This window comes from Ranitomeya imitator, chromosome 2 (genome assembly GCF_032444005.1).
Source record: "Ranitomeya imitator isolate aRanImi1 chromosome 2, aRanImi1.pri, whole genome shotgun sequence".
In the NCBI taxonomy this organism is placed as follows: domain Eukaryota; kingdom Metazoa; phylum Chordata; class Amphibia; order Anura; family Dendrobatidae; genus Ranitomeya; species Ranitomeya imitator.
The window spans coordinates 504,401,888-504,426,390 of record NC_091283.1 but is presented as its reverse complement, the minus strand read 5'-3'; the positions used below and the strand labels follow the sequence as shown (position 1 = coordinate 504,426,390).

At 45.3% G+C, this 24,503-nt stretch overlaps 1 protein-coding gene across 1 annotated transcript in view; it reads left to right on the top strand.

The window, feature by feature from the left end:
- WIPF2 (WAS/WASL interacting protein family member 2) overlaps positions 1-24,503 on the top strand; it is a 71,101-nt gene that overhangs the window by 10,205 nt on the left and 36,393 nt on the right. The window contains exon 2 of the mRNA XM_069751625.1: positions 23,268-23,405. Within this exon, the coding sequence (XP_069607726.1) occupies positions 23,343-23,405 (63 nt within the window). The 5' untranslated portion in view covers positions 23,268-23,342. The remainder of the gene's footprint in view (positions 1-23,267; positions 23,406-24,503) is intronic.

Genomic DNA, 24,503 nt, shown 5'->3' with positions numbered 1-24,503 from the left:
CTAATTTCCATGGTGAGGGGCACCATGGGGGTGGAGGAGGAGGTAGGGAGCCACTCCGTTCAGGATGATATGTTTGGAGGGTTAAAGCCTAGGACCCCGAAGGGGTTCCCTATACATGAAAATATTGAAAATCTTGTCCTTCATGAGTGGGGCCTACCTGAGAAAGGTTTGAGTATCCCATCAGAATTAAAGAATCGTTTCCCTCTTGATGGGGACTGTTCTTTATGGGAAATGCCTAAATTAGATGCACAGGTGTCCAGGGAAACCAAAAAAATGGCTCTACCCTTTGAGGATTCCTCTCAGCTCAAAGATTCTATGTATCGAAAAATCGAGAGCTTACTAAGGAAATCCTGGGACACATCTACTAATCTACTGAAAACAAATATGAACAACAAAAATCCCAAATGTATTAAATACCTAAATATAGCATTATAAGACAAAATTTCCCTTAAATGCATGGGGAAATAAGGTAAACACACTAGAACTAAAATAGAAAAACCTTTATTGAATCTAATATAGAATACCACTAAAACACCATAAGACTAGACAAACAAGGAACATCAATAAAAACAAACAAGCATATCAACAGCACGGTATACACCTCGCAATGGTACATATAAGAGTACAGATGCATATATATAGCACATAGGGAGATGCAATCTCATAATTGTAGGAGTCTAATCAAGTAGTTCATACAGTAGTCAAAAGTACAATAGACCATGTGGAAAACATTGCTCTGTAATAGTATTGAACAAACAGTATCGTATGTCTGTAGAAATACGGCAGTGAGTACCAAGACTAAGTATGACCGAGAATGGAAAGTTTCTACTATTTAAAAAGGTGCCAATATTATATGGTAGGAGCACATAAAGTGCAAAATGTGCTAACGGCTCAAGGTAAAATGTCACCTGTGGGCTACAATATGTGATCCCCCATAGATATATGTCTAACCATATCTCAAAAAATGCCAATACTGAGTAGCAGATATATGTAAAAAATACAAGACTCACTAGCAACCCATGGCTATGGTGTGACCCATGAGCTGCAATGTGTGGTCCCTATACAGATCTAGCCTCCTGCTAGTGCCAAATCATGCCTCTGTTTGCATAAAAGCTAAATGCGTATCAATGAGCGCTAATGACACTCCCATAGGTTATAAGGTAACTTACATAAAGATAGCAAAGCGTGCCGTGTGCGTATGCTGTAACCCCGACAGCGCCGTTTTGCCTATTCAGGCTTCTTCCATAAGGGGGGCGAGTGTGTTGTGTATAGTGCAGCGCTCGTTATAAATAGCAACTTAATCAATATGCATCCCAAACAGCTGGAGACTGGAGACGCGTCCTGAATGTCATACGGCGCATGCGCCGGTCTGCGGCCGCCCGTACAAGCTTGTTCGGACACAGGCAGCTCTTACCACGCCCCTCACTAGCTGCGCTTCACTTGTACAGCGATATTTGCCTTCTTAGGCTATGGACCTGGATTAGTGCGCATGCCCTGGTTTCGGCCGCACGGTGGCTTCCGGCCACGCCCACCGGGTGACGCAAGCGTTCCACGCTTGCGTGCCAGGGGCGGAGGCTGGGAGGCCACAGCTTGTACGGGCGGCCGCAGACCGGCGCATGCGCCGTATGACATTCAGGACGCGTCTCCAGTCTCCAGCTGTTTGGGATGCATATTGATTAAGTTGCTATTTATAACGAGCGCTGCACTATACACAACACACTCGCCCCCCTTATGGAAGAAGCCTGAATAGGCAAAACGGCGCTGTCGGGGTTACAGCATACGCACACGGCACGCTTTGCTATCTTTATGTAAGTTACCTTATAACCTATGGGAGTGTCATTAGCGCTCATTGATACGCATTTAGCTTTTATGCAAACAGAGGCATGATTTGGCACTAGCAGGAGGCTAGATCTGTATAGGGACCACACATTGCAGCTCATGGGTCACACCATAGCCATGGGTTGCTAGTGAGTCTTGTATTTTTTACATATATCTGCTACTCAGTATTGGCATTTTTTGAGATATGGTTAGACATATATGGGGATCACATATTGTAGCCCACAGGTGACATTTTACCTTGAGCCGTTAGCACATTTTGCACTTTATGTGCTCCTACCATATAATATTGGCACCTTTTTAAATAGTAGAAACTTTCCATTCTCGGTCATACTTAGTCTTGGTACTCACTGCCGTATTTCTACAGACATACGATACTGTTTGTTCAATACTATTACAGAGCAATGTTTTCCACATGGTCTATTGTACTTTTGACTACTGTATGAACTACTTGATTAGACTCCTACAATTATGAGATTGCATCTCCCTATGTGCTATATATATGCATCTGTACTCTTATATGTACCATTGCGAGGTGTATACCGTGCTGTTGATATGCTTGTTTGTTTTTATTGATGTTCCTTGTTTGTCTAGTCTTATGGTGTTTTAGTGGTATTCTATATTAGATTCAATAAAGGTTTTTCTATTTTAGTTCTAGTGTGTTTACCTTATTTCCCCATGCATTTAAGGGAAATTTTGTCTTATAATGAAAACAAATATGGCCTCAACATGTGTTGCCAGGTGCCTATTTCTCTAGTTACGTACCTTAGAAAATCATCTTTCTCAGGGGACATCAAGGGAAGAGATTCTAAATTCCCTACCACTTCTTCAGAAGGCAACAGGGTTCCTTGCGGATGCTTCCGCTGAATCTGTATGGGTAGCCGCTAGGTCTGCAGTTCTCTCCAATTCCGCTAGGAGAGCTCTATGGCTTAAATCCTAAGGAGGTGACATCACTTCTAAGTCAAAACTGTGTGGTATTCCCTTTCAGGGACATTATATGTTTGGGCCAGCCCTTGATGAGATCTTAGACAAGGCTACAGATAAAAAGAAAGCTCTTCTGGGCAGAGAAGCTCTAGGAAACGTTTTTTTTCGTCCCTCCCGTGAGCAAGTACCCCAGGGAGATTACAGGGGTAAAGGTGAAACGGGTCGGTGGAGCTACCCCTAAGGGGGTAAAACCAGAAATATCCTTGTTCCCCAACCCCAGCAGACCCCTGAGAAACAATGACTGCTGTCCGGTCGGGGGCCGACTCTCGGGTTTTCTCCTCTCCCAATGGCAGGCATCACCACAAATCAGTGGGTCCTGCGTACCATACAGGAAGGCCTGAGGTTAGAATTCGAGAGTCCTCCTCCTCACCGTTTAACAATTGCCTCCCTACAGTCTCCACTCCATCGAGAATCCCTGATTGCAGATATTCTCGGTCTGCTTCAGGCAGGAGTAATCTCCCGAGTACCTCATCAGGAAATGGGAGAGGGTCACTATTCTCACCTATTTTTGGTAAAAAAAAAAAAAAAAAGCCCTCTGGGAAACATCGGATCTTCATAAACCTGAAACCCCTAAATCAGCTGATCAAATATCGAAGATTCAAAATGGAATCAATCAGATCAGCAATCCCGATGATTGGTCAGGACTGGGTAATGGCTACGTTAGATCTGAGGGATGCATACTATCATGTGTCGATACATACCGACCACAGGAAGTTCCTCAGATTTGCGGTGGCCCAAACCATCGAGTAAGCCATTATCAATTCAATGTCCTTCCATTCGGAGTCTCGTCAGCTCCACTGGTCTTTACCAAGATCATGTCAGAAGCAGTGATCTTCATCCGACAACAAGGATCTGTATCATCCCGTACCTAGACGATTTTCTTATTCTCGCTCTATCCATTCCTCATCTGAATCAGGATGTGACGAAGGTCCTGGATATCCTGAGATCACTGGGGTGGATTACGAACTTGGAAAATTCGGACCTCCATCCATCTTCGAGAAAAAATTTCCTAGGAGTTCTTCTGGACTCGTGGGAAAGAATGTCCTTTTTACCCAGTGACCGTCAAGTCGATCTTGTTCACAGGATCTCCAGATTCAGGAGTCAGAGGACCCCGACCTTAAGAGATTCGATGTCAATCCTGGGTTCTTTGACGTCTTGCATCCAAGCAGTCTCCTGGGCCCAGGCCCACACAAGAGTCTTTCAGTCCCACATCCTGATGCATTCAAAAGGACGCCAGAATGCATTAATCAGGAGGATTCCTCTCCCCACTTGCGTAAAATCCTCCCTCTCATGGTGGCTGAACTCCCAGAACCTTCAATGGGGAGTCAGCTGGGATCAAATTCCTCTGAAGGTGCTCACAACAGATGCAAGCCAGAGGGGTTGGGGCGCCATGATAGAAGGTTCCCACTTCCAGGGGTTGTGGCCCCCAAACATCAGGTCCAGCTCCTCAAATCTGAGGGAACTAAAAGCGGTGGAGGAGGCGCTAAAAGCTGCATCTATCCTCATCCAGTGTCACCATGTACGTGTAATGTCCGACAACACAACTACAGTGGCCTACCTCTGACACCAGGGAGGCACGAAGTACACCAGCCTGAAGTTAACTGCTGCAAGGATTTTTTCCTGGACAGAAAAACACCTCCTGTCCATCACGGCAGTGCACATAAAGGGATCAGACAATGCCCAGGCGGACTTCCTCAGGAGGAGAGATTTCCATCCTGGAGAATGGTCTCTAAACCAAGAGGTATTCCTATCCCTGGTCTGGAGATGGGCAAGTCCCAATGTGGATCTCTTTGCCAACAGTCAGAACACGAAGTCAAGCACTTCTCCCTCAACCCCTCAAGCGAAGCACAGGGACTGGATGCCTTCTCCCATCCTTTTAAGTTTGCTCTGGCATACGCCGTCCCGCCAATTCCTGTGTTACCAAGGACGCTACAAAAGATCCGGGCAGACCGAGTCACAACGATTCTGGTAGCACCGATGTGGCCAGGAAGAAGCTGGTACGGCGCATTAACAGACATGTCTCCAGAAGACCCGATACTTCTACCTCAGATAGTCGACCTTCAGCAGGGACCCCTGCTACACCCAGACTTACACAGACTGAAACTGGCGGCCTGGTTACTGAGGCCGAAATTCTGAGAGCCAGAGGTCTCTCAGATGACGTAATTCAAACCCTACAAAAAAGTAGGAAACCAATAACTAACGCCATCTATGGCAAGGTTTGGAAAAAAAATTTCATCCTGGTGTTTCCCAAACAAACCTGATCCATTCCATCCCAATATTGCACAAAACTTAGAATTTCTCCAGAAGGGACTGGAATTGGGGCTCTCGCCTAGTACCCTAAAGGTTGATATCGGCACTTGGCTCTTTCTTTGATCAGGATTTAGCAGGCCACCGCTGGGTTAGACGTTTCATGACATCTGCAACTAGGATTTGCCCTAGGCTCCATGTCCAGACCCCTCCTTGGGATTTGAACCTTGTACTAAATAGTCTGACCGGGGACCCCTTTGAACCCTTATCAGCCACCAGCTTAAAAATCCTGACCCTCAAGACTGTCTTCCTAGTAGCAATCACTTGCGCTAGGCGTATAGGAGAGCTACAGGCTTTGTCAGTTCAGGAGCCATACTTAACCATAACCATGGATAGCATAATCCTTAAGCTAGACCTTTCCTTTATGCCTAAGGTGGTCTCGGACTTCCACAGAAGTTAGGATATTGTTTTACCCTCATTCTGTCCAAATCCCTCTAGTCCAAAGGAAGAAGCTTTTCACAACCTGGATGTCCGCATGGTGGTCCTGTTCTACCTCCAACAAACGGAAGAGCCTATTCGTCCAGTTGTCAGGCCGGAATAAGGGCAAAAAAGCAGCTAAAAGTACGATCGCTAACTGGATCTAACAGGCCATTTGTCTTGCATATTCATCCCGGAAGCTTGCACCCCCGGCATCGCTGAAAGCTCACTCCACCCGTTCAGTCTCGACTTCCTGGGCAGAGAGAGGGAACGTATCGTCTGAGCAGATATGCAGAGCTGCCACCTGGTCGTCGGTCCATACATTCACCAGGCATTACAGTCTAAATTTCAATAGGGACCTATCGTTTGGCAGAAGCGTTCTGCAGGCAGTTGTCCCTCCCTAAGAAATTAGCTGTTGGTATTACTCCGATACTGCTGTCGTGGAAGGTGACTGGAGAAAATAGAATTAGACTTACTGGTAATTCGGTTTCTAGGAACCTTCCACGGCAGCACTAATTTCCCTCCCTATCTGATATTCTTATTGGATGATTCCTGCACTTAAGTGGTAACTATACATGCTACTGTGTCCCGAAAAAACACTGGTGGTTGCAGGAAGGGGAGGGGTATTTAACCTCTTTGTTTCCTGTCCCCTATTAGGGTGGGGAGACATCCTCCGATACTGCTGTCGTGGAAGGTTCCTAGAAACCGAATTACCGGTAAGTCTAATTCTATATATATTTTTTTTTTTTTCAGAAATTTTTTATTTTCCAACCATCAAGGAACGTGAATAAAAAACCAAAACATTTTAACTTTGTGCTGCACTTTCCAGAAATTTCCAGAAATTATTTTCTATACGTCTATTATTCTAAATCACATTTTGGGCTTGAGACTTTTTAAAATTTTTCCTTGCCTTTTTTATTTTTTAATTTAATGTGCACCACAGTTTGCTGAATGTTGAGGGGCACTTGTTCATATCACTACATATAAATACATTCTTTTATTTCTTATTTCCCATGTAACGATGTCTGGTAGAATAGTCCTCGTTACAGGGCCAGTTCTGCCTCCTGGCTGCATGGCAGCGATGACTAAGGGTATGTGCACACGTCAGGATTTCTTGCAGAAATTTCCTGAAGAAAACCGGAGATTTTCTGCAAGAAATCCGCATTTATTTTTTTTTTTGCGTTTTTTTTTTCCTGTTTTTTTTTCGCGTTTTTTTTTTTTTTTTTTTTAGCATTTTGCAAGCGAAATTAGCTTGCAGAATGCTAAAGTTTTCCAAGCGATCTGTAGCATCGCTTGGAAAACTGACTGACAGGTTGGTCACACTTGTCAAACATAGTGTTTGACAAGTGTGACCAACTTTTTACTATAGATGCTGCCTATGCCGCATCTATAGTAAAAGATAGAATGTTTAAAAATAATTAAAAAAATGGTTATACTTACCTGCAAACAGCCGATCTCCTCAGCGGCGTCCGTTCCTATAGATGGTGTGTGTGTGTGTGCAGGACCTTCGATGACGTCGCGGTCACATGAGCGGTCACGCGACCAATCACAAGACGGCGACGTCATCGCAGGTCCTTCACACAGAGCATCTATAGGAACGGAAGCGGCAGCGTGCACCGATGAGAGGCGGGAAGACTCCGGGGCCATCAGAGGGTGAGTATATGACTATTTTTTATTTTAATTCTTTTTTTTTTTTTTTACCAATTATATGGTGCCCAGTCCGTGGAGGAGAGTCTCCTCTCCTCCACCCTGGGTACCAACCGCACATAATCTGCTTACTTCCCGCATGGTGTGCACAGCCCCATGCGGAAAGTAAGCGGATCAAAGCATTCCTAGGTGTGCGGAATCCCCGCAATTCCGCAAATTTAATGAACATGTTGCTTTTTTTTCCGCGGAAAAAAATGCAACATTTGCACTAGAAATGGGGAATACACTGTAAATAATAGGAGGCATATGTAAGTGGTTTTTTTTCGCGTTTTTATTGCGAAAAAACGCGAAAAATACTGAACATGTGCACATGGCCTAATTCTCCTAGGAGGCAGCAGCTCCTGCTCTCTCCTGGTGTCCAGCGATCATATGATCACTAGGTCCAGAGGAGGAAGCACTGTTTGTGCTTACTAATCTTGTGCACACACTGCTTGTTGTGTAGACAGTGATCAGGGCAAACAAGATAATAAATGATGCCTGGCTTTGACTGATAGTGCAGCTGCTGAGAATCTGCTATTTCTGGCAAGCTGCTTACTCTGCATTGACATTTTAGAATGTCGGTGGAAAAAGTGTGCACTGCCCAGATGTAGTCTAGGGCAGTGCAGAAGTAGTTAAAGGGTAAATAAACTTTTTTTTTATAATAATAATTAGGTACAGTCTGTAAAGTTATTAAAAATTTCAGTTCACTTTATTAGTAGACTTGGCTTTTTATCTGGTCAAAAGAGGCCCTAATGTACCCCTGAAACCTGTTTTTTTTTCCCCTGTCTACTTGACTGGCTTCAAATGTTCTTACTCAGCATCTGTACTTATAATAATAATAATAATAATAATAATAATAATAATAATAATAATAATTTTTATTTATATAGCGCCAACATATTCCGCAGCGCTTTACAAATTATAGAGGGGACTTGTACAGACAATAGACATTACAGCATAACAGAAATCACAGTTCAAAACAGATACCAGGAGGAATGAGGGCCCTGCTCGCAAGCTTACAAACTATGGGGAAAAGGGGAGACACGAGAGGTGGATGGTAACAATTGCTTTAGTTATTCGGACCAGCTATAGTGTAAGGCTCGGGTGTTCATGTAAAGCTGCATGAACCAGTTACCTGCCTAAGTATGTAGCAGTACAGACACAGAGGGCTAATACTGCATAAAGTGTATGAGAACATGATGCGAGGAACCTTTTTTTTTTTTTTTTTTTTATTATAAATAGGCCACACAGGGATCGTTAGGTTAATGCATTGAGGCGGTAGGCCAGTCTGAACAAATGAGTTTTTAGGGCACGCTTAAAACTGTGGGGATTGGGGATTAATCGTATTAACCTAGGTAGTGCATTCCAAAGAATCGGCGCAGCACGTGTAAAGTCTTGGAGACGGGAGTGGGAGGTTCTGATTATTGAGGATGCTAACCTGAGGTCATTAGCGGAGCGGAGGGCACGGGTAGGGTGGTAGACTGATACCAGGGAGGAGATGTAGGGTGGTGCTGAGCCATGGAGTGCTTTGTGGATGAGGGTAGTAGTTTTGTACTGGATTCTGGAGTGGATGGGTAGCCAGTGTAATGACTGGCACAGGGTAGAGGCATCGGTGTAACGGTTGGTGAGGAATATGATCCTGGCTGCAGCATTCAGGACAGATTGGAGCGGGGAGAGTTTTGCAAGAGGGAGGCCGATTAGTAGAGAGTTACAATAGTCCAGACGAGAATGAATAAGTGAAACCGTAAGAGTTTTTGCAGAGTCGAAAGTAAGAAAAGGGCGAATTCTAGAAATGTTTTTGAGATGCAGGTAAGAAGAGCGAGCCAGTGATCGGATGTAGGGGGTGAATGAAAGGTCAGAATCAAGGATGACCCCAAGGCAGCGGGCATGTTGCTTTGGAGTAATGGTGGAACCGCATACGGAGATGGCAATATCAGGCAAAGGTAGGTTAGTAGAGGGAGAGAACACGAGGAGTTCAGTTTTTGACAGGTTTAGTTTCAGATAGAGGGAGGACATGATGTTAGAGACAGCGGTAAGACAATCACTGGTGTTTTCTAAAAAACACCAGTGTACTTCATCTTTGGGGAGTGTACTCACTTAGTGAGCTAGTGCAGTCACTTGGTCTTCTGCTTTGTGACTTTATATGAACCTCTTGTGCTCCTCTCTAGTTGATGTTCCCAAGCTACCGAAGGATTTTTCCCTAAATTTTGAGCTTTTCTCATAACCATAGGATAGGAGAAAACTTTAATTGCTTCGCGTCTGACCACTAGATCCTCCAGCAATCTTCAGTGGGTCTGTGGATCCCGAAAACCGTGCTCTGTAGAGTGGAGCAAAGGTCCACAAGCACGATCTCCGCTCCATTCAATTTATGGGACTTCTGGAAATAGCGTAGTGCTGTATTGGGTCATTCCATGGTAGCTTACGTTACAACACAATATAGTAACTTACGATACAAAGATGTTTAACCCCTTAACGACCGCCGATATGCCTTTTAACGGCGGCAGTTAAGGGGATTTAAACCACGGCGCCGTTAATTAACGGCGCTGTGGAAAAAGTGAATAGCACCCCCCAGAATAGGATCTTGGTTGCCAGGGGTAGCCGAGACCCCCGTGAACATGATTTAGTTTTTTTTGTTTAACTGTTTACCGGCGGCCGCAAAAAAAAAAGCAATGTGTCATTCTCTGTCCTCTGTTGTGATCGCACTTCAGAGGACAGAGAAATAGGGGGATTTGGGGACCCTATCATACTTAACGGTGTCCCTGGGTCCTCCTACGTCCCCTCCTGCCCGCCGGCTTCTTCATCCCGTAAGAAAATGGCGGGCGCATGCGCACTGCGCCTGCCATGATCTGCTGGCCGGCAGCTAGAGGAGTTGGGGCTAAACTTAGGGTTGGGGCTAAATTTGGGGTTGGGGCTAAATTTAGGGTTGGGGCTAATTTTAGGGTTAGGCTTCTTTCACACTTGCGTCGGTACAGGGCCGTCGTAATGCGTCGGCCCGACGTATCGACGCACATTATGAAAATTGTGCACAAAGTGGGCAGCAGATGCTGTTTTTCAATGCATCCGCTGCCCAGTCTATGTCCTGGGGAGGAGGGGGCGGAGTTACAGCCACGCATGCGCGGTCGGAAATGGCGGACGCGACGTACAAAAAACCGTTACATGAACGTTTTTTGTGACAATGGTCCGCCAAAACACAACGGATCCAGTGCACGACGGACGCGATCCGTCGGCAATACAAGTCTATGGCCAAAAAACGCATCCTGCGGGCACATTTGCAGGATCCGTTTTTTGTCAAAAACGGCAGATTGCGACGGATGCCACACAACGCAAGTGTGAAAGTAGCCTTAGGGCAAGGGCTAGGGTTAGGGTTGGAGCTAAATTTAGGGATAGGGCTAGGGTTGCGGCTAAAGTTAGGGTTAGAGTTGGGATTAGGTTTAGGGTTTGGATTAGGGTTGGTATTAGGGTTAGGGTTGGGATTAGGGTTAGGGGTGTATTGGGATTAGGGTTAAGTTTGAGGTTAGGGGTGTGTTGGATTTAGGGTTTTGATTAGGGTTATGGTTAGGGTTGAGATTAGGGTTGTTTTAGGGTTAGGGTTGTGATTATCATTAGGGGTGTGATTATGTTTATTGATCGGGTTGGGATTAGGGTTAGGGGTGTGTTGGGGGTTAGGGTTGGAGTTAGAATTGGGGGGGGTTTCCACTGTTTAGGTACATCAGGGGGTCTCTAAACACGACAGCCAATTTTGCGCTCAAAAAGTCAAATGGTGCTCCCTCCCTTCTGAGCTCTGCCATGCGCCCAAACAGTGGTTTACCCCCACATATAGGGCATCAGCGTACTCGGGATAAATTGGACAACAGCTTTTGGGGTCCAATTTCTCCTGTTACCCATGTGAAAATAATAACTTGGGGGCTAAAAAATCTTTTTTGTGGAAAATTTTTATTTTTTTATTTTCATGACTCTGCATTATAAACTTCTGTGAAGCACTTGGGCATACAAAGGTCTCACCACACATCTAGATAAGTTCCTTGGGGGGGGGGTCTAGTTTCCAAAATGGGGTCACTTGTGGCGGGGTTTCTACTGTTTAGGTACATCAGGGGCTCTGCAAACGCAACATAACGCCCTCAGACCATTCTATCAAAGTCTGCATTCCAAAACAGCGCTCCTTCCCTTCTGAGCTCTGCTGTGCTCCCCGCCCCTCCCCCCCCCCCCCCCCCCCCACACACACACATGGGGTACCAGCTTACTCAGGACAAGTTGGACAACAACTTTTGGGGTCCAATTTCTCCTGTTACCCTTGTGAAAGTAAAAATTTAGGGGTGAAAAGATAATTTTTGTGGAAAAAATTTTTTTTTTTTATTTTCATGGCTCTACATTATAAACTTCTGTGAAGCAGTTGGGGGTTCATAGTGCTCACCACACATCTAGATAAGCTCTTTGGGTCACTTGTGGGGGGTTTCTACTTTTTAGGTACATCAGGGGCAAAGTCTGCATTCCAAGCGGCGCTCCTTCCCTTCCGAGCCCCGATGGGTGCCCAAAAAGTGCCCCCCCCCCCCCAACACACACAGATATGGGACATATGGGGTATCAGCACACTCAGGACAAACTGGTCAACAGATTTTGGGGTCCAATGTCTCCTGTTACCCTTGAGAAAATAAAAAATTGCAGGCTAAAAAATCAGTTTTGAGGGAAAAAAAAAAGGATTTTTTTTATTTTCTCGGCTCTACTTTATAAACTTCTATGAAGCACTTGGGGGTTCAAAGTGCTCACCATACATCTAGATACGTTCCTTAAGGGGTCTAGTTTCCAAAATGGTGTCACTTGTGGGGGGTTTCCACTGTTTAGGCACATCAGGGGCTCTCCAAACACGACATGGCGTCCAATCTCAATTCCAGCCAATTCTACATTGAAAAAGTAAAACGGCGCTCCTTCTCTTCCAAGCTCTGCGTTGTGCCCAAACAGTGGTTAACCCCCACACATGAGGTATCGACGTACTCAGGAGAAATTGCACAAAATTTATGGTTACATTTCTGTTTTTACACTTGTGAACATAAAAAAAAATGGTTCTGAAGTAAAATGTTTGCAAAAAAAAGTTAAATGTTCATTTTTTCCTTCCACATTGTTTCAGTTCCTGTGAAGCACGTAAAGGGTTAATAAACTTCTTGATTGTGGTTTTGAGCATCTTAAGGGGTGTAGTTTTTAGAATGGTGTCACACTTGGGTATTTTCTATCATATAGACTCCTCAAAATGACTTCAAATGTGATGTGGTCCCTAAAAAAAATGGTGTTGTAAAAATAAGAAATTGCTGGTCAACTTTTAACCCTTATAACTCCCTAACAAAAAAAAATGTTGTTTCCAAAATTGTGCTGATATAAAGTAGACATGTGGGAAATCTTATTTATTAACTATTTTGTGACATTTCTCTGATTTAAGGACATAAAAATACAAAGTTTGAAAATTGCAAAATTTTTAAAATTTTCGCCATATTTCCGTTTTTTCATAAATAATCACAAGTAATATCTAAGAAATGTTACCACTAACATGAAGTACAATATGTCACGAAAAAACAGTCTCTGAATCATCGTGATCTGTTAAAGCGTTCCAGAGTTATAACCTCATAAAGGGACAGTGGTCAGAATTGTAAAAATTGGCTCGGTCATTAAGTACCAAATTGGCTTTGTCACTAAGGGGTTAATCCAATGGATGGTAACCTATTGTAACGCAAGTTACCATCAGCTTAGTAACGTAAGTTACTATACTGTGCGGTAATTTAAGTTACTGTATCTACCGTATATACTCGAGTATAAGCCGACCCGAGGATAAGCCGACCCCCCTAATTTTGCCACAAAAAACTGACTCGAGTATAAGCCTAGGGTGGAAATGCAGCATTTACCTGTGAATTTCAAAAATAAAAATAGATCATTATTGCCCCATAGCTGTGCCATATAGTGCTCTGCACCGTTCATATTTCCCCATAGCTCTGCCATATAGTGCTCTGCACCGTTCATATTGCCCCATATCTGCCCCATATAGTGCTCTGCATTGTTCCTATTGCCCCATATCTGCCCCATATATGCTCTGCACCGTTCATATTGCCCCATATCTGCCCCATATAGTGCTCTGCACCGTTCATATTGCCCCATATCTGCCCCATATAGTGCTCTGCACCGTTCATATTGCCCCATATCTGCCCCATATAGTGCTCTGCACTGTTCATATTGCCCCATATCTGCCCCATATAGTGCTCTGCACTGTTCATATTGCTCCATATCTGCCCCATATAGTGCTCTGCACCGTTCATATTGCTCCATATCTGCCCCATATAGTGCTCTGCACCGTTCATATTGCCCCATATCTGCCCCATATAGTGCTCTGCACCGTTCATATTGCCCCATATCTGCCCCATATAGTGCTCTGCACCGCTCATATTGCCCCATATCTGCCCCATATAGTGCTCTGCACTGTTCATATTGCCCCATATAGTGCTCTGCACTGTTCATATTGCTCTATATCTGCCCCATATAGTGCTCTGCAGCGTTCATATTGCTCCATATCTGCCCCATATAGTGCTCTGCACCGTTCATATTGCTCCATATCTGCCCCATATAGTGCTCTGCACCGTTCATATTGCCCCATAGATGCTCCACATAAAGCTGTGCCGCCGCTGCTGCTGCAATAAAAAAAAAAAAGCCATACTCACCTTTCTTGATTGCAGCTCCCAGCGTCCGGTCCCGTCGTCTCCCCGCTCTGACTGATCAGGCAGAGGGCGCCGCGCACACTATATGCGTCATCGCGCCCTCTGACCTGCACAGTCAGAGCGCAGATAGACGCCGGGAAGATGGAGCGGCGCCCGGCGGCTGGAACTCAGACAGGTGAATATTACATACTTACCTGGTCCCGATGTCCGGCTCCCTCTGCCGTCCCACGGTCTTCGGTGCCGCAGCCTCTTCCTCTATCAGCGGTCACCGGCACCGCTGATTAGAGAAATGAATAGGCGGCTCCACCCCTATGGGAGGTGGAGCCGCTTATTCAATTCATTTCTCTAATGAGCGGTCCCACGTGACCGCTGAAGAGGGGAAGAAGCTGCAGCACAGAAGACCGTGGGACGGCAGGGGGAGCGCCAGGACCGCCGGGACTAGGTAAGTATGCCTCAGCGCCCTCTCCCCCTCACCCGCCGACCCCACCGCTACCGTGACTCGAGTATAAGCCGAGAGGGGCACTTTCAGCCCAAAAATTTGGGCTGAAAATCTCGGCTTATACTCGAGTATATACGGTATATTTCTTGTAATAAAAACTGTTGCTTTTAACTTGAGGTTAAAATACATTTTATAAAGTTGCTGGGAGTATGGCGTTTTAATCAGTGATGAGCGAATATACTCGTTACTTGTGATTTCCCGATCACGCTCGGGGGTCCTCTGAGTATTTTTAGTTTTCATCGTCATAGCTGAATGATTTACAGCTATTAGCCAGCTTGATTACTTGTGGGGATTCCCTAGCAACCAGGCAACCCCCACATGTACTCAGCTTGGCTAACAGCTGTAAATCATTCAGCTACAGCGATGAAAACGAAATCTCTGAGCACTAAAAAATACTGTCACCTGAGCGTGCCCGGGAAATCTTGAGTAACGAGTATATTCGCTCATCACTAGTTTTAATACAATAAAAATAGTGCTTCTCCCCTGTTTACCAGAACAGAAAATTTGGCAGACTCATGAAGGACAATTGCCTTTCCTTTTTTTGTAACGTAAGTTACCAAGTAATAAACACTATATTTTGTACTTCATTTTATTGTTGAAAAATCAAACCGTGTTGAAATCTATTGAGATTAGTTTAACCCCTTAGCGACCGCCGATACGCCTTTTAACGGCGGCCGCTAAGGGTACTTAAACCACAGCAACGGCGCTGTGGAAAAAGTCCATAGCGCCCCCCAGAGGCCGATTTTCTCCGGGGTCTCGGCTGCCGAGGGTAGCCGAGACCCCAGAGAACATGATTCGGGGGGGTTTTAACCCACCCCGCATTTGCGATCGCCGGTAATTAACCGTTTACCGGCGATAGCTTTTTTTTTTTTTTTTTTTTTTGCGATCGCCGGTAATTAACCGTTTACCGGCGATCGCAAAAAAAAAAAAAAAAAAGCGATCTCTTTTTAATTTCTCTGTCCTCCGATGTGATCGCACATCGGAGGACAGAGAAAAGGGGTCCCAGGTGGCCCCCCAATACTCACCTAGCTCCCCCGATGCTCCTCGTGTCTCCCGGTGGGCGCCGCCATCTTCAAAATGGCGGGCGCATGCGCAGTGCGCCCGCCGGCCGGCACCGGGAGAATCTTTGGGGTCTCGGCTGCCGGGGGTAGCCGAGACCCCAAAGAGCATGATCGGGGTCGGTATTACCGACCCCTGTTTTGCGATCGCCGGTAATTAACTGTTTACCGGCGATCGCAAAAAAAAAAAGTAAAGTGTAATTCTCTGTCCTCTGATGTGATCGCACATCAGAGGACAGAGAAATAGGGGGATTTGGGGACCCTAGCATACTCACCTAGGTCCCTGGATCCTCTTGCTGCTCCTCCTGGCCGCCGGCAGAAGAACATGGCGGACGCATGCCCAGTGCGCCCGCCATCTGTCTCCATCTGCCGGCCGGCAGGAGAACAGCAGTTGGGGCTAAAATTAGGGTTAGGGGTAGGGGTAGGGTTAGGGGTAGGGGTAGGGTTAGGGCTAGGGTTGGGGCTAAATTTAGGGTTAGGGTTGGGGCTAAATTTAGGGTTAGGGTTGGGGCTAAACTTAGGGTTAGGCTTCTTTCACACTTACGTCGGTACGGGGCCGTCGCAATGCGTCGGCCCGACATACCGACGCACGTTGTGAAAATTGTGCACAACGTGGGCAGCAGCTGTAGTTTTTCAACGCATCCGCTGCCCAATCTATGTCCTGGGGAGGAGGGGGCGGAGTTACGGCCACGCATGCGCGGTCAGAAATGGCGGATGCGACGTACAAAAAAACGTTTCATTGAACGTTTTTTTGTGCCGACGCTCCGCCAAAACACAACTGATCCAGTGCACGACGGACGCGACGTGTGGCCATCCGTCACGATCCGTCGGCAATACAAGTCTATGGGCAAAAAACGCATCCTGCGGGCACATTTGCAGGATCCGTTTCTTGTCCAAAACGACGGATTGCGACGGAATGCCAAACGACGCAAGTGTGAAAGTAGCCTTAGGGTTAGGGTTGGGGCTAAAGTTAGGGCTAGGGTTGGGGCTAAAGTTAGGGTTAGAGCTGGAATTAGGGTTAGGGTTTGGGTTAGGGTTGGCATTAGGGTTAGGGTTGGCATTAGGGTTACGCTTGGGATTAGGGTTAGGTTTGGGATTAGGGTTAAGGTTAGGGTTGTGATTAGGGGTGTATTGGGATTAGGGTTAGGTTTGAGGTTAGGGTTGAGATTAGGATTAGGGGTGTGTTGGATTTAGGGTTTTGATTAGGGTTATGGTTAGGGTTGACATTAGGGTTGTTTTGGGGTAAGGGTTGTGATTATGGTTAGGGTTAGTGATTAGGATTATGGATCAGGTTGGGATTAGGGTTAGGGGTGTGTTGGGGTTAGGGTTGGAGCTAGAATTGGGGGGTTTCCACTGTTTAGGTACATCAGGGGGTCTCCAAACACGACAGCCAATTTTGCGCTCAAAAAGTCAAATGGTGCTCCCTCCCTTCCGAGCTCTGCCGTGCGCCCAAACAGTGGGTTACCCCCACATATTGGGTATCAGCGTACTCAGGAGAAATTGCACAACAACTTTTGTGGTCTAATTTCTCCTGTTACCCTTGTGAAAATAAAAATTTGTGGGCAAAAAGATCATTTTTGTAGAAAAAATGCGATTTTTTTTTTTTTCTTTTTTTTTTTTTTCACGGCTCTACGTTATAAATTTCTGTGAAGCACATGGGGGTTCAAAGTGCTCGCCACACATCTAGATAAGTTCCTTAAGGGGTCTAGTTTCCAAAATGGTGTCACTTGTGGGGAGTTTCCACTGTTTAGGCACATCAGGGGCTCTCTAAACGTGACATGGCATCCGATCTCAATTCCAGCCAATTCTGCATTGAAAAAGTCAAACGGCGCTCCTTCACTTCTAAGTTCTGCGGTGTGCCCTAACAGTGGTTTACCCCCACATATGGGGTATTGGCGTATTCAGGAGAAATTGCATAACAAAATTTATGGTTACATTTCTGTTTTTACACTTGTGAAAATAAAAAAAATGGTTCTGAATTAAGATGTTTGCAAAAAAAAAGTTAAATGTTCATTTTTTCCTTCCACGTTGTTTCAGTTCCTGTGAAGCACGTAAAGGGTTAATAAACTTCTTGAATGTGGTTTTGAGAACCTTGAGGGGTGTAGTTTTTAGAATGGTGTCACACTTGGGTATTTTCTATCATATAGACCCCTCAAAATGACTTCAAATGTGATGTGGTCCCTAAAAAAAAAATGGTGTTGTAAAAATGAGAAATTGCTGGTCAACTTTTAACCCTTATAACTCCCTAACAAAAAAAAATTTTGTTTCCAAAATTGTGCTGATGTAAAGTAGACTTGTGGGAAATGTTATTTATTAACTATTTTTCGTGACATATCTCTCTGATTTAAGGGCATAAAAATACAAAGTTTGAAAATTGCAAAATTTTAAAAATTTTCGCCATATTTCCGTTTTTTTCATAAATAATCGCAAGTAATATCGAAGAAATGTTACCACTAACATGAAGTACAATATGTCACGAAAAAATAATCTCAGAATCAGCAGGATCCGTTGAAGCGTTCCAGAGTTATAACCTCAAAGTGACAGTGGTCAGAATTGCAAAAATTGGCCTGGTCATTAAGTACCAAATTGGCTCTGTCACTAAGGGGTTAATGTACAATATACATTCACTCTTTTTTGTGCCTGCCTTCAAAGAACATTTTTTTGTTATTTTTGTATTTGGAGCTAAAAATCATTTTTGCAATTGTGATGCATTAAAAATGTGGTCCACTACATTTTATAATTCTCCCACCGATTTAAAACGTGTATGGAAGTATTTTTGTTAATACTACTTTTTGCCATCTGTGCCTGTGAGTGGCACTATCGCTGACCACTCTCGGCATCACGTGATCCCGGCTGCTGCCGCTGACATCTGCTGATGTCACGTCAAGCTCCAGAATCCCTTGCATCACCCGGGTGTGACCCGGTTGCGCTCACCCCTCCTGATTGGCTGGTCTGTGGGCCGAGTTTAACCGCACGTCACAGCACAGTATCCAGCGAGCGACTTCCCTCTATTCTCTGCTTTCATTAGCCCCAAGCGCCCACTATTTGACTGGGGTGTGGGCGATGTGTCACTGCACGTCACAACCCAGTAATCAGGAGGGGTGCACACAACTGGGTAACACCTGGGTGATGTAAGGCGTTCTGGAGCTCGACGTGACCACAGCGGCGGCTGCAGCCGCGGTCCGTGATGGCACCACTGACGGGCACAGATGGAATCAAGAGGCATTTACAAAAATACTTTTTTACTAGCTTTAAATCTGTGGAGGCATTATAGACTGTAGTGCACAAGCCTTTTAAAAAATTTGCACAGTTTTGGCTTCTACAACCTTTTTTTTTTTTTCCCCCCCTGCACATTGAACTTTGATGTGGTCTGTGGTCCCAAATAAGCTCAGAGCAGTTCAGAAAAAGGCAGATAAGGGCGCAGTCAGACAACCATGTAAATCGGACCCAGATCAGACTACACTGCGCGGACTGGCTGGCTGCTCTCCCCACTCGAGTGTGACAGCGGCATAGAAAAATACGATGCTGTCGCGCTTGGGTTGGGAGAGCCGCTGGCTAGTCCGTGGACTGCGGTCTGACTGATCCTTATGAGTAATAAACTCTGTCAGTTATACAGACTGACTGACAGGTTCTCAGATGACTATAACCAATAGTGACACAGTTGCAAAATATGCATAGTATACTAATTTTGTGGCAAAAGTAATATAATTTGCTAAAAACAATACCCTTTGTCTACATTAATGGTGAGGTGAAGTACAGTGTGTAGCTGCCCCTTATGGACCGAGCGATCATATCCTCTCCAGTAACTGGATGGCACTGCAGAGTGCTGGTTTCTTCCTGCAACCTGTCAAGTCACTGCTTGGATGTTCACCTTCCCTGGCGCTAGTTTTTACTATTGCTGGGGCACCCCATTTAGACCATCGTCCCGACATGACAGTGTGCTGGATGAGGTTTCTGTAGTTTTGATGACGAGAATAGTGCTCGCTGTCAAGTGCATATGTGAACCGAGTATAAATGGACTCTGTCACGGATTAGAAGGGCTAATTCCCAAATCAGTGATTTTTCGTATACCCAAAATTTTTTCCGCATTTCATCAGTGTTTTCTATGAGTGTGTCATCAATTTAATCAGTATTTCTTGTATGAAAAAAACACAAAACTGAGGGATTCTCAAGCTTCTCCAATCAAACAGCCTATGAAAAATGGACCGCACACTGTAGACTTGCATTGGCGAACTTGGTCCAAAGCTTGGATCAAAATCAGGCATGGCTCTGTGATTCAACCCCCCCCCCCCCCCCCCGACCATTTGGCCAGCAAAAAAAATTACACAGACATGTGAACAGGCCCATAGAATAGGTATTATTTTTATTTGTGAAAAACACTTTATAGAACTCATGCAAGAAAAACTGATGTCTGAAGGAGCCCTAAATAACAACTAGATACTCAAGTGTACTGTTATGGAATATGCGTGTATTTACCAACAAAGGCATGATGAGAGCTGGCCCACTTTATAGTAAAATATGTGCCATCCTCGTGGTTTGACCCAGTGCCAAGTGGGCGACCCCTCTACAAACTCAGCCTGCCTTTATAGATGCAGTGTCAAGTGGGCGACCCCTCTACTAGCTCAACCTGCCTTTATAGATGCAGTGCCTAGTGGGCAACTCCTCTGTAACCTTATCCTGCTTTTATAGATCCAGTGCCAATTGGGCGACCCCTCTATGAGCTCAGCCTGCCTTTACAGATGCAGTGCCATGTGGCTGACCCCTCTACGAGCTCAGCCTGCCGTTATAGATGCAGTGCCAAGTGAGCGACTCTTTTACGAGCTCAGCCTGCCATTATAGATGCAGTGCCAAGTGGGCAACCCCTCTATGAGCTCAGCCTGCCTTTATAGATGCAGTACCAAGTGGGCAACCCCTCTACAAACTCAGCCTGCCTTTATAGATGCAGTGCCAAGTGGGCAACCCCTCTACGAGCTCAACCTGCCTTTATAGATGCAGTGCCAAGTGGGCGACCCCTCTACTAGCTCAACCTGCCTTTATAGATGCAGTGCCAAGTGGGCGACCCCTCTACTAGCTCAACCTGCCTTTATAGATGCATTGCCATGTGACTGACCCCTCTACAAGCTCAGCCTGCCGTTATAGATGCAGTGCCAAGTGGGCGACTCCTCTACGAGCTCAGCCTGCCTTTATAGATGCAGTGCCATGTGGCTGACCCCTCTGAGCTCAGCCTGCCGTTGTAGATGCAGTGCCAAGTGAGCGACCCTTTTACGAGCTCAGCCTGCCATTATAGATGCAGTGCCAAGTGGGCGACCCCTCTACGAGCTCAGCCTGCCTTTATAGATGCAGTGCCAAGTGGGCGACCCCTCTACGAGCTCAGCCTGCCGTTATAGATGCAGTGCCAAGTGGGCGACCCCTCTACGAGCTCAGCCTGCCGTTATAGATGCAGTGCCAAGTGGGCGACCTCTCTACGAGCTCAGCCTGCCATTATAGATGCATTGCCAAGTGGGCGACCTCTCTACGAGCTCAGCCTGCTGTTATAGATGCAGTGCCAAGTGGGCGACCCCTCTACGAGCTCCGCCTGCCGTTATAGATGCAGTGCCAAGTGGGCGACCTCTCTACGAGCTCAGCCTGCCATTATAGATGCATTGCCAAGTGGGCGACCTCTCTACGAGCTCAGCCTGCTGTTATAGATGCAGTGCCAAGTGGGCGACCTCTCTACGAGCTCAGCCTGCCATTATAGATGCATTGCCAAGTGGGCGACCTCTCTACGAGCTCAGCCTGCTGTTATAGATGCAGTGCCAAGTGGGCGACCCCTCTACGAGCTCAGCCTGCCGTTATAGATGCAGTGCCAAGTGAGCGACCCCTCTACGAGCTCAACCTGCCGTTATAGATGCAGTGCCAAGTGGGCGACCTCTCTACGAGCTCAGCCTGCTGTTATAGATGCAGTGCCTAGTGGGTGACCCCTTTACAAGCTCAGCCTGTGCTAACAAGACGTAATGCAGCACATCTGTAAGCTTCCCAGATTTCACTAACTTTTTCCAAAACTTTTTAATTGCATTGACCGAGGAGTCTCATTATTACACATGCTGATGTTAGAGCTGAAGAGGGAATTCTCATCTCTAATTTGTGCCCTGTTTACAGTGCTATTCCTCTTATATAAGCCACAGTGTTAAAGGGGTTGTCCATGACTTTTATATTGATGGCCTATCCTTAGGATGGGTCAGGAAGCATTGTACGTGCTTGGCATCCAGAAATATCAAACTTTACAACTTGGTTTTAAACCGGTTGACCATTCTTACACTACAAGTCTGCAGTCTCTGATGGCAGACTTGTGAATCCTCACATCACACACGATGCGCTCTGTGAGGAGTCTCTGGCGCTGAGAGCTTTCAGTTATGTGAGCGCATGTATGTGTTATGCATACTCCTGGCCACAGTCTGACTAGAAATTTTTCCAGTTTCCCTAAATGTACTTTAATTGAGTGAGGCTGCGCACATATAGTTGGAATGTGGCTGGGAGTATACATAATGCATACATGCGCTCACATGACTACCGTTCCCGACATCAGAGAATCCACACAATGCGTAGTGAGCATAATGTGAGGATTAACAAGTCTGCAGTTATATAATGGCTTGCAGTTTTAAGACTGGACAGCCACTTCAAATTCTTATCCTTTCAACCATTGCCGAAATGCATGATCTCCACCATTGAATATGGAAACATTATCTTGTCCTGTAACCACGATAATTATGGCGACCTGCCAGATCCAAGGTGGCTTGTGTTTGGGAATCATTGGGGAATGGTAGCAGAGCAGATTTTGATAGCTAACAGTAGAGTGATTAATTTTATGCACATACAAAACTAATATCTGTTATCTGTAGCCTTTCCATTCACATAATACAGACTGCCATAATCCTTGTATTTCTTCCACAGAAGCTTGGTCTGAAGATTAATGTGACTCTGCTACTTCTTCCATACAGGCATCCAAAAATAGAACAAGAGAAAGCTATAGCCTTAAAATAGTAAACATACTTTATTTCAATCAAAAGAGATAAAAAGACATTATCATAAAGGTAGATATAAAAAGAGCTATGCGGATACACAGTGCAAATGGTATAATTGCCCCAGACTAAGACCAGGCAATGTCATGGGTCATTAGGTACAGGGTATAGTCAAGAGCGTTCAGACGCTTCTAGAGGCTAGTAAAGTGCTAATGTGCTTTAGTGCAGCGATTCTATATGTCAAAAGGAAGGCTGATAGGAAGAGGATTGCAGGTTAGTACATGTATTAATATATCCTAGTGGATAGTATGACCTAACTACGTTACCAGCAATTAAGCAAATGCAGCTATAGCAAACTGACGTGGTGACCCAAAGCGGATAAGGCACAGTGGCCGGGACACATTACCTGTAGCCGTGGAGCGATTCGCTCCTCTTCCTATCAGCCTTCCTTTTGACATATAGAATCGCTGCACTAAAGCACATTAGCACTTTACTAGCCTCTAGAAGCGTCTGTACGCTCTTGACTATACCCTGTACCTAATGACCCATGACATTGCCTGGTCTTAGTCTGGGGCGATTATACCATTTGCACTGTGTATCCGCATAGCTCTTTTTATATCTACCTTTATGATAATGTCTTTTTATCTCTTTTGATTGAAATAAAGTACCGTATGTTTACTATTTTAAGGCTATAGCTTTCTCTTGTTCTATTTTTGGATGCATTTATCTTTCGTTAAAGCTGCCTTCCCTAGGCATGTACTTTTTCTGAGGTTGTTTTTCTTCCATACAGGATTCGTGTGGTCTCCACCCCATATAGGGGCTGGTTGCAGGAGTCAACAGTGAATCGGTAATATTACTGAGAAAGATGCCTATCCCTCCTCCACCCCCACCACCACCAGGACCTCCGCCACCTCCTACATTCTCCCAGGTAAATGCATACAACAAAGCAGGCTTGACTTGAATATTCAGGACTATATACAAGTGCTTCTCACTAAATTAGAATATCATCAAAAAGTTAATTTATTTCAGTTCTTCAATACAAAAAAGTGAAACTCATATTTAGTCATTACAACTAGAGTGATTTATTTCAAGTGTTTATTTCTGTTAATGTTGATTATTATGGCTTACAGCTAATGAAAACCCAAGTCATTATCTCAGTAAAGTAGAATACTTTATAACACCAGCTTGAAAAATTATTTTAAAATCTGAAATGTTGGCCTACTGTGAAATGTATGTTCAGTAAATGCACTCAATACTTGGTCGGGGATCCTTTTGCATCAATTACTGCATCAATGCGGTGTAGCATGGAGGCGATCAGCCTGTTGCACTGCTGAGGGGTTATGGAAGCCCAGGTTGCTTTCATAGCAGCCTTCAGCTCGTCTGCATTGTTGGGTCTGGTGTCTTTCATCTTCCTCTTGACAATACTCCATAGATTCTCTATGGGTTTAAACTCAGGTGAGTTTGCTGGCCAATCAAGCACAGTGATGCTGTTTTTAAACCAGGTGTTGGTACTTTTAGTAGTGTGGACAGGTGCCAAGTCCTGCTGGAGAATGAAATTTCCATCTCCAAAAAGCTTGTCGGCAGAGGGAAGCATGAAGTGCTCTAAAATTTCCTGGGAGACGGCTTCGCTGACTTTGGTCTTGATAAAACACAGTGGACCTACACCAGCAGATGACATGGCTCCCCAAACCATCACTGATTGTGGAAACTTCACACTAGACCTCAAGCAGCTTGGATTGTGGCCTCTCCACTCTTCCTCCAGGCTCTGGGACCTTGTTTTCCAAATGAAATGCAAAATTTACTTTAATCTGTAAACAGCACATTGGACCACTGAGCAACAGTCCAGTTCTTTTTCTCCTTGGCCCATCGAGGAACAGTCCAGTTCTTTTTCTCCTTGGCCCAGGTAAGACGCTTCTGGCGTTGTCTATTGGTCATGAGTGGCTTGACACAAGGAATGCGACGCTGGTAGCCCATGTCCCGGATACATCTGTGTGTGGTGGCTCTTGAAGCAATGACTACAGCAGTA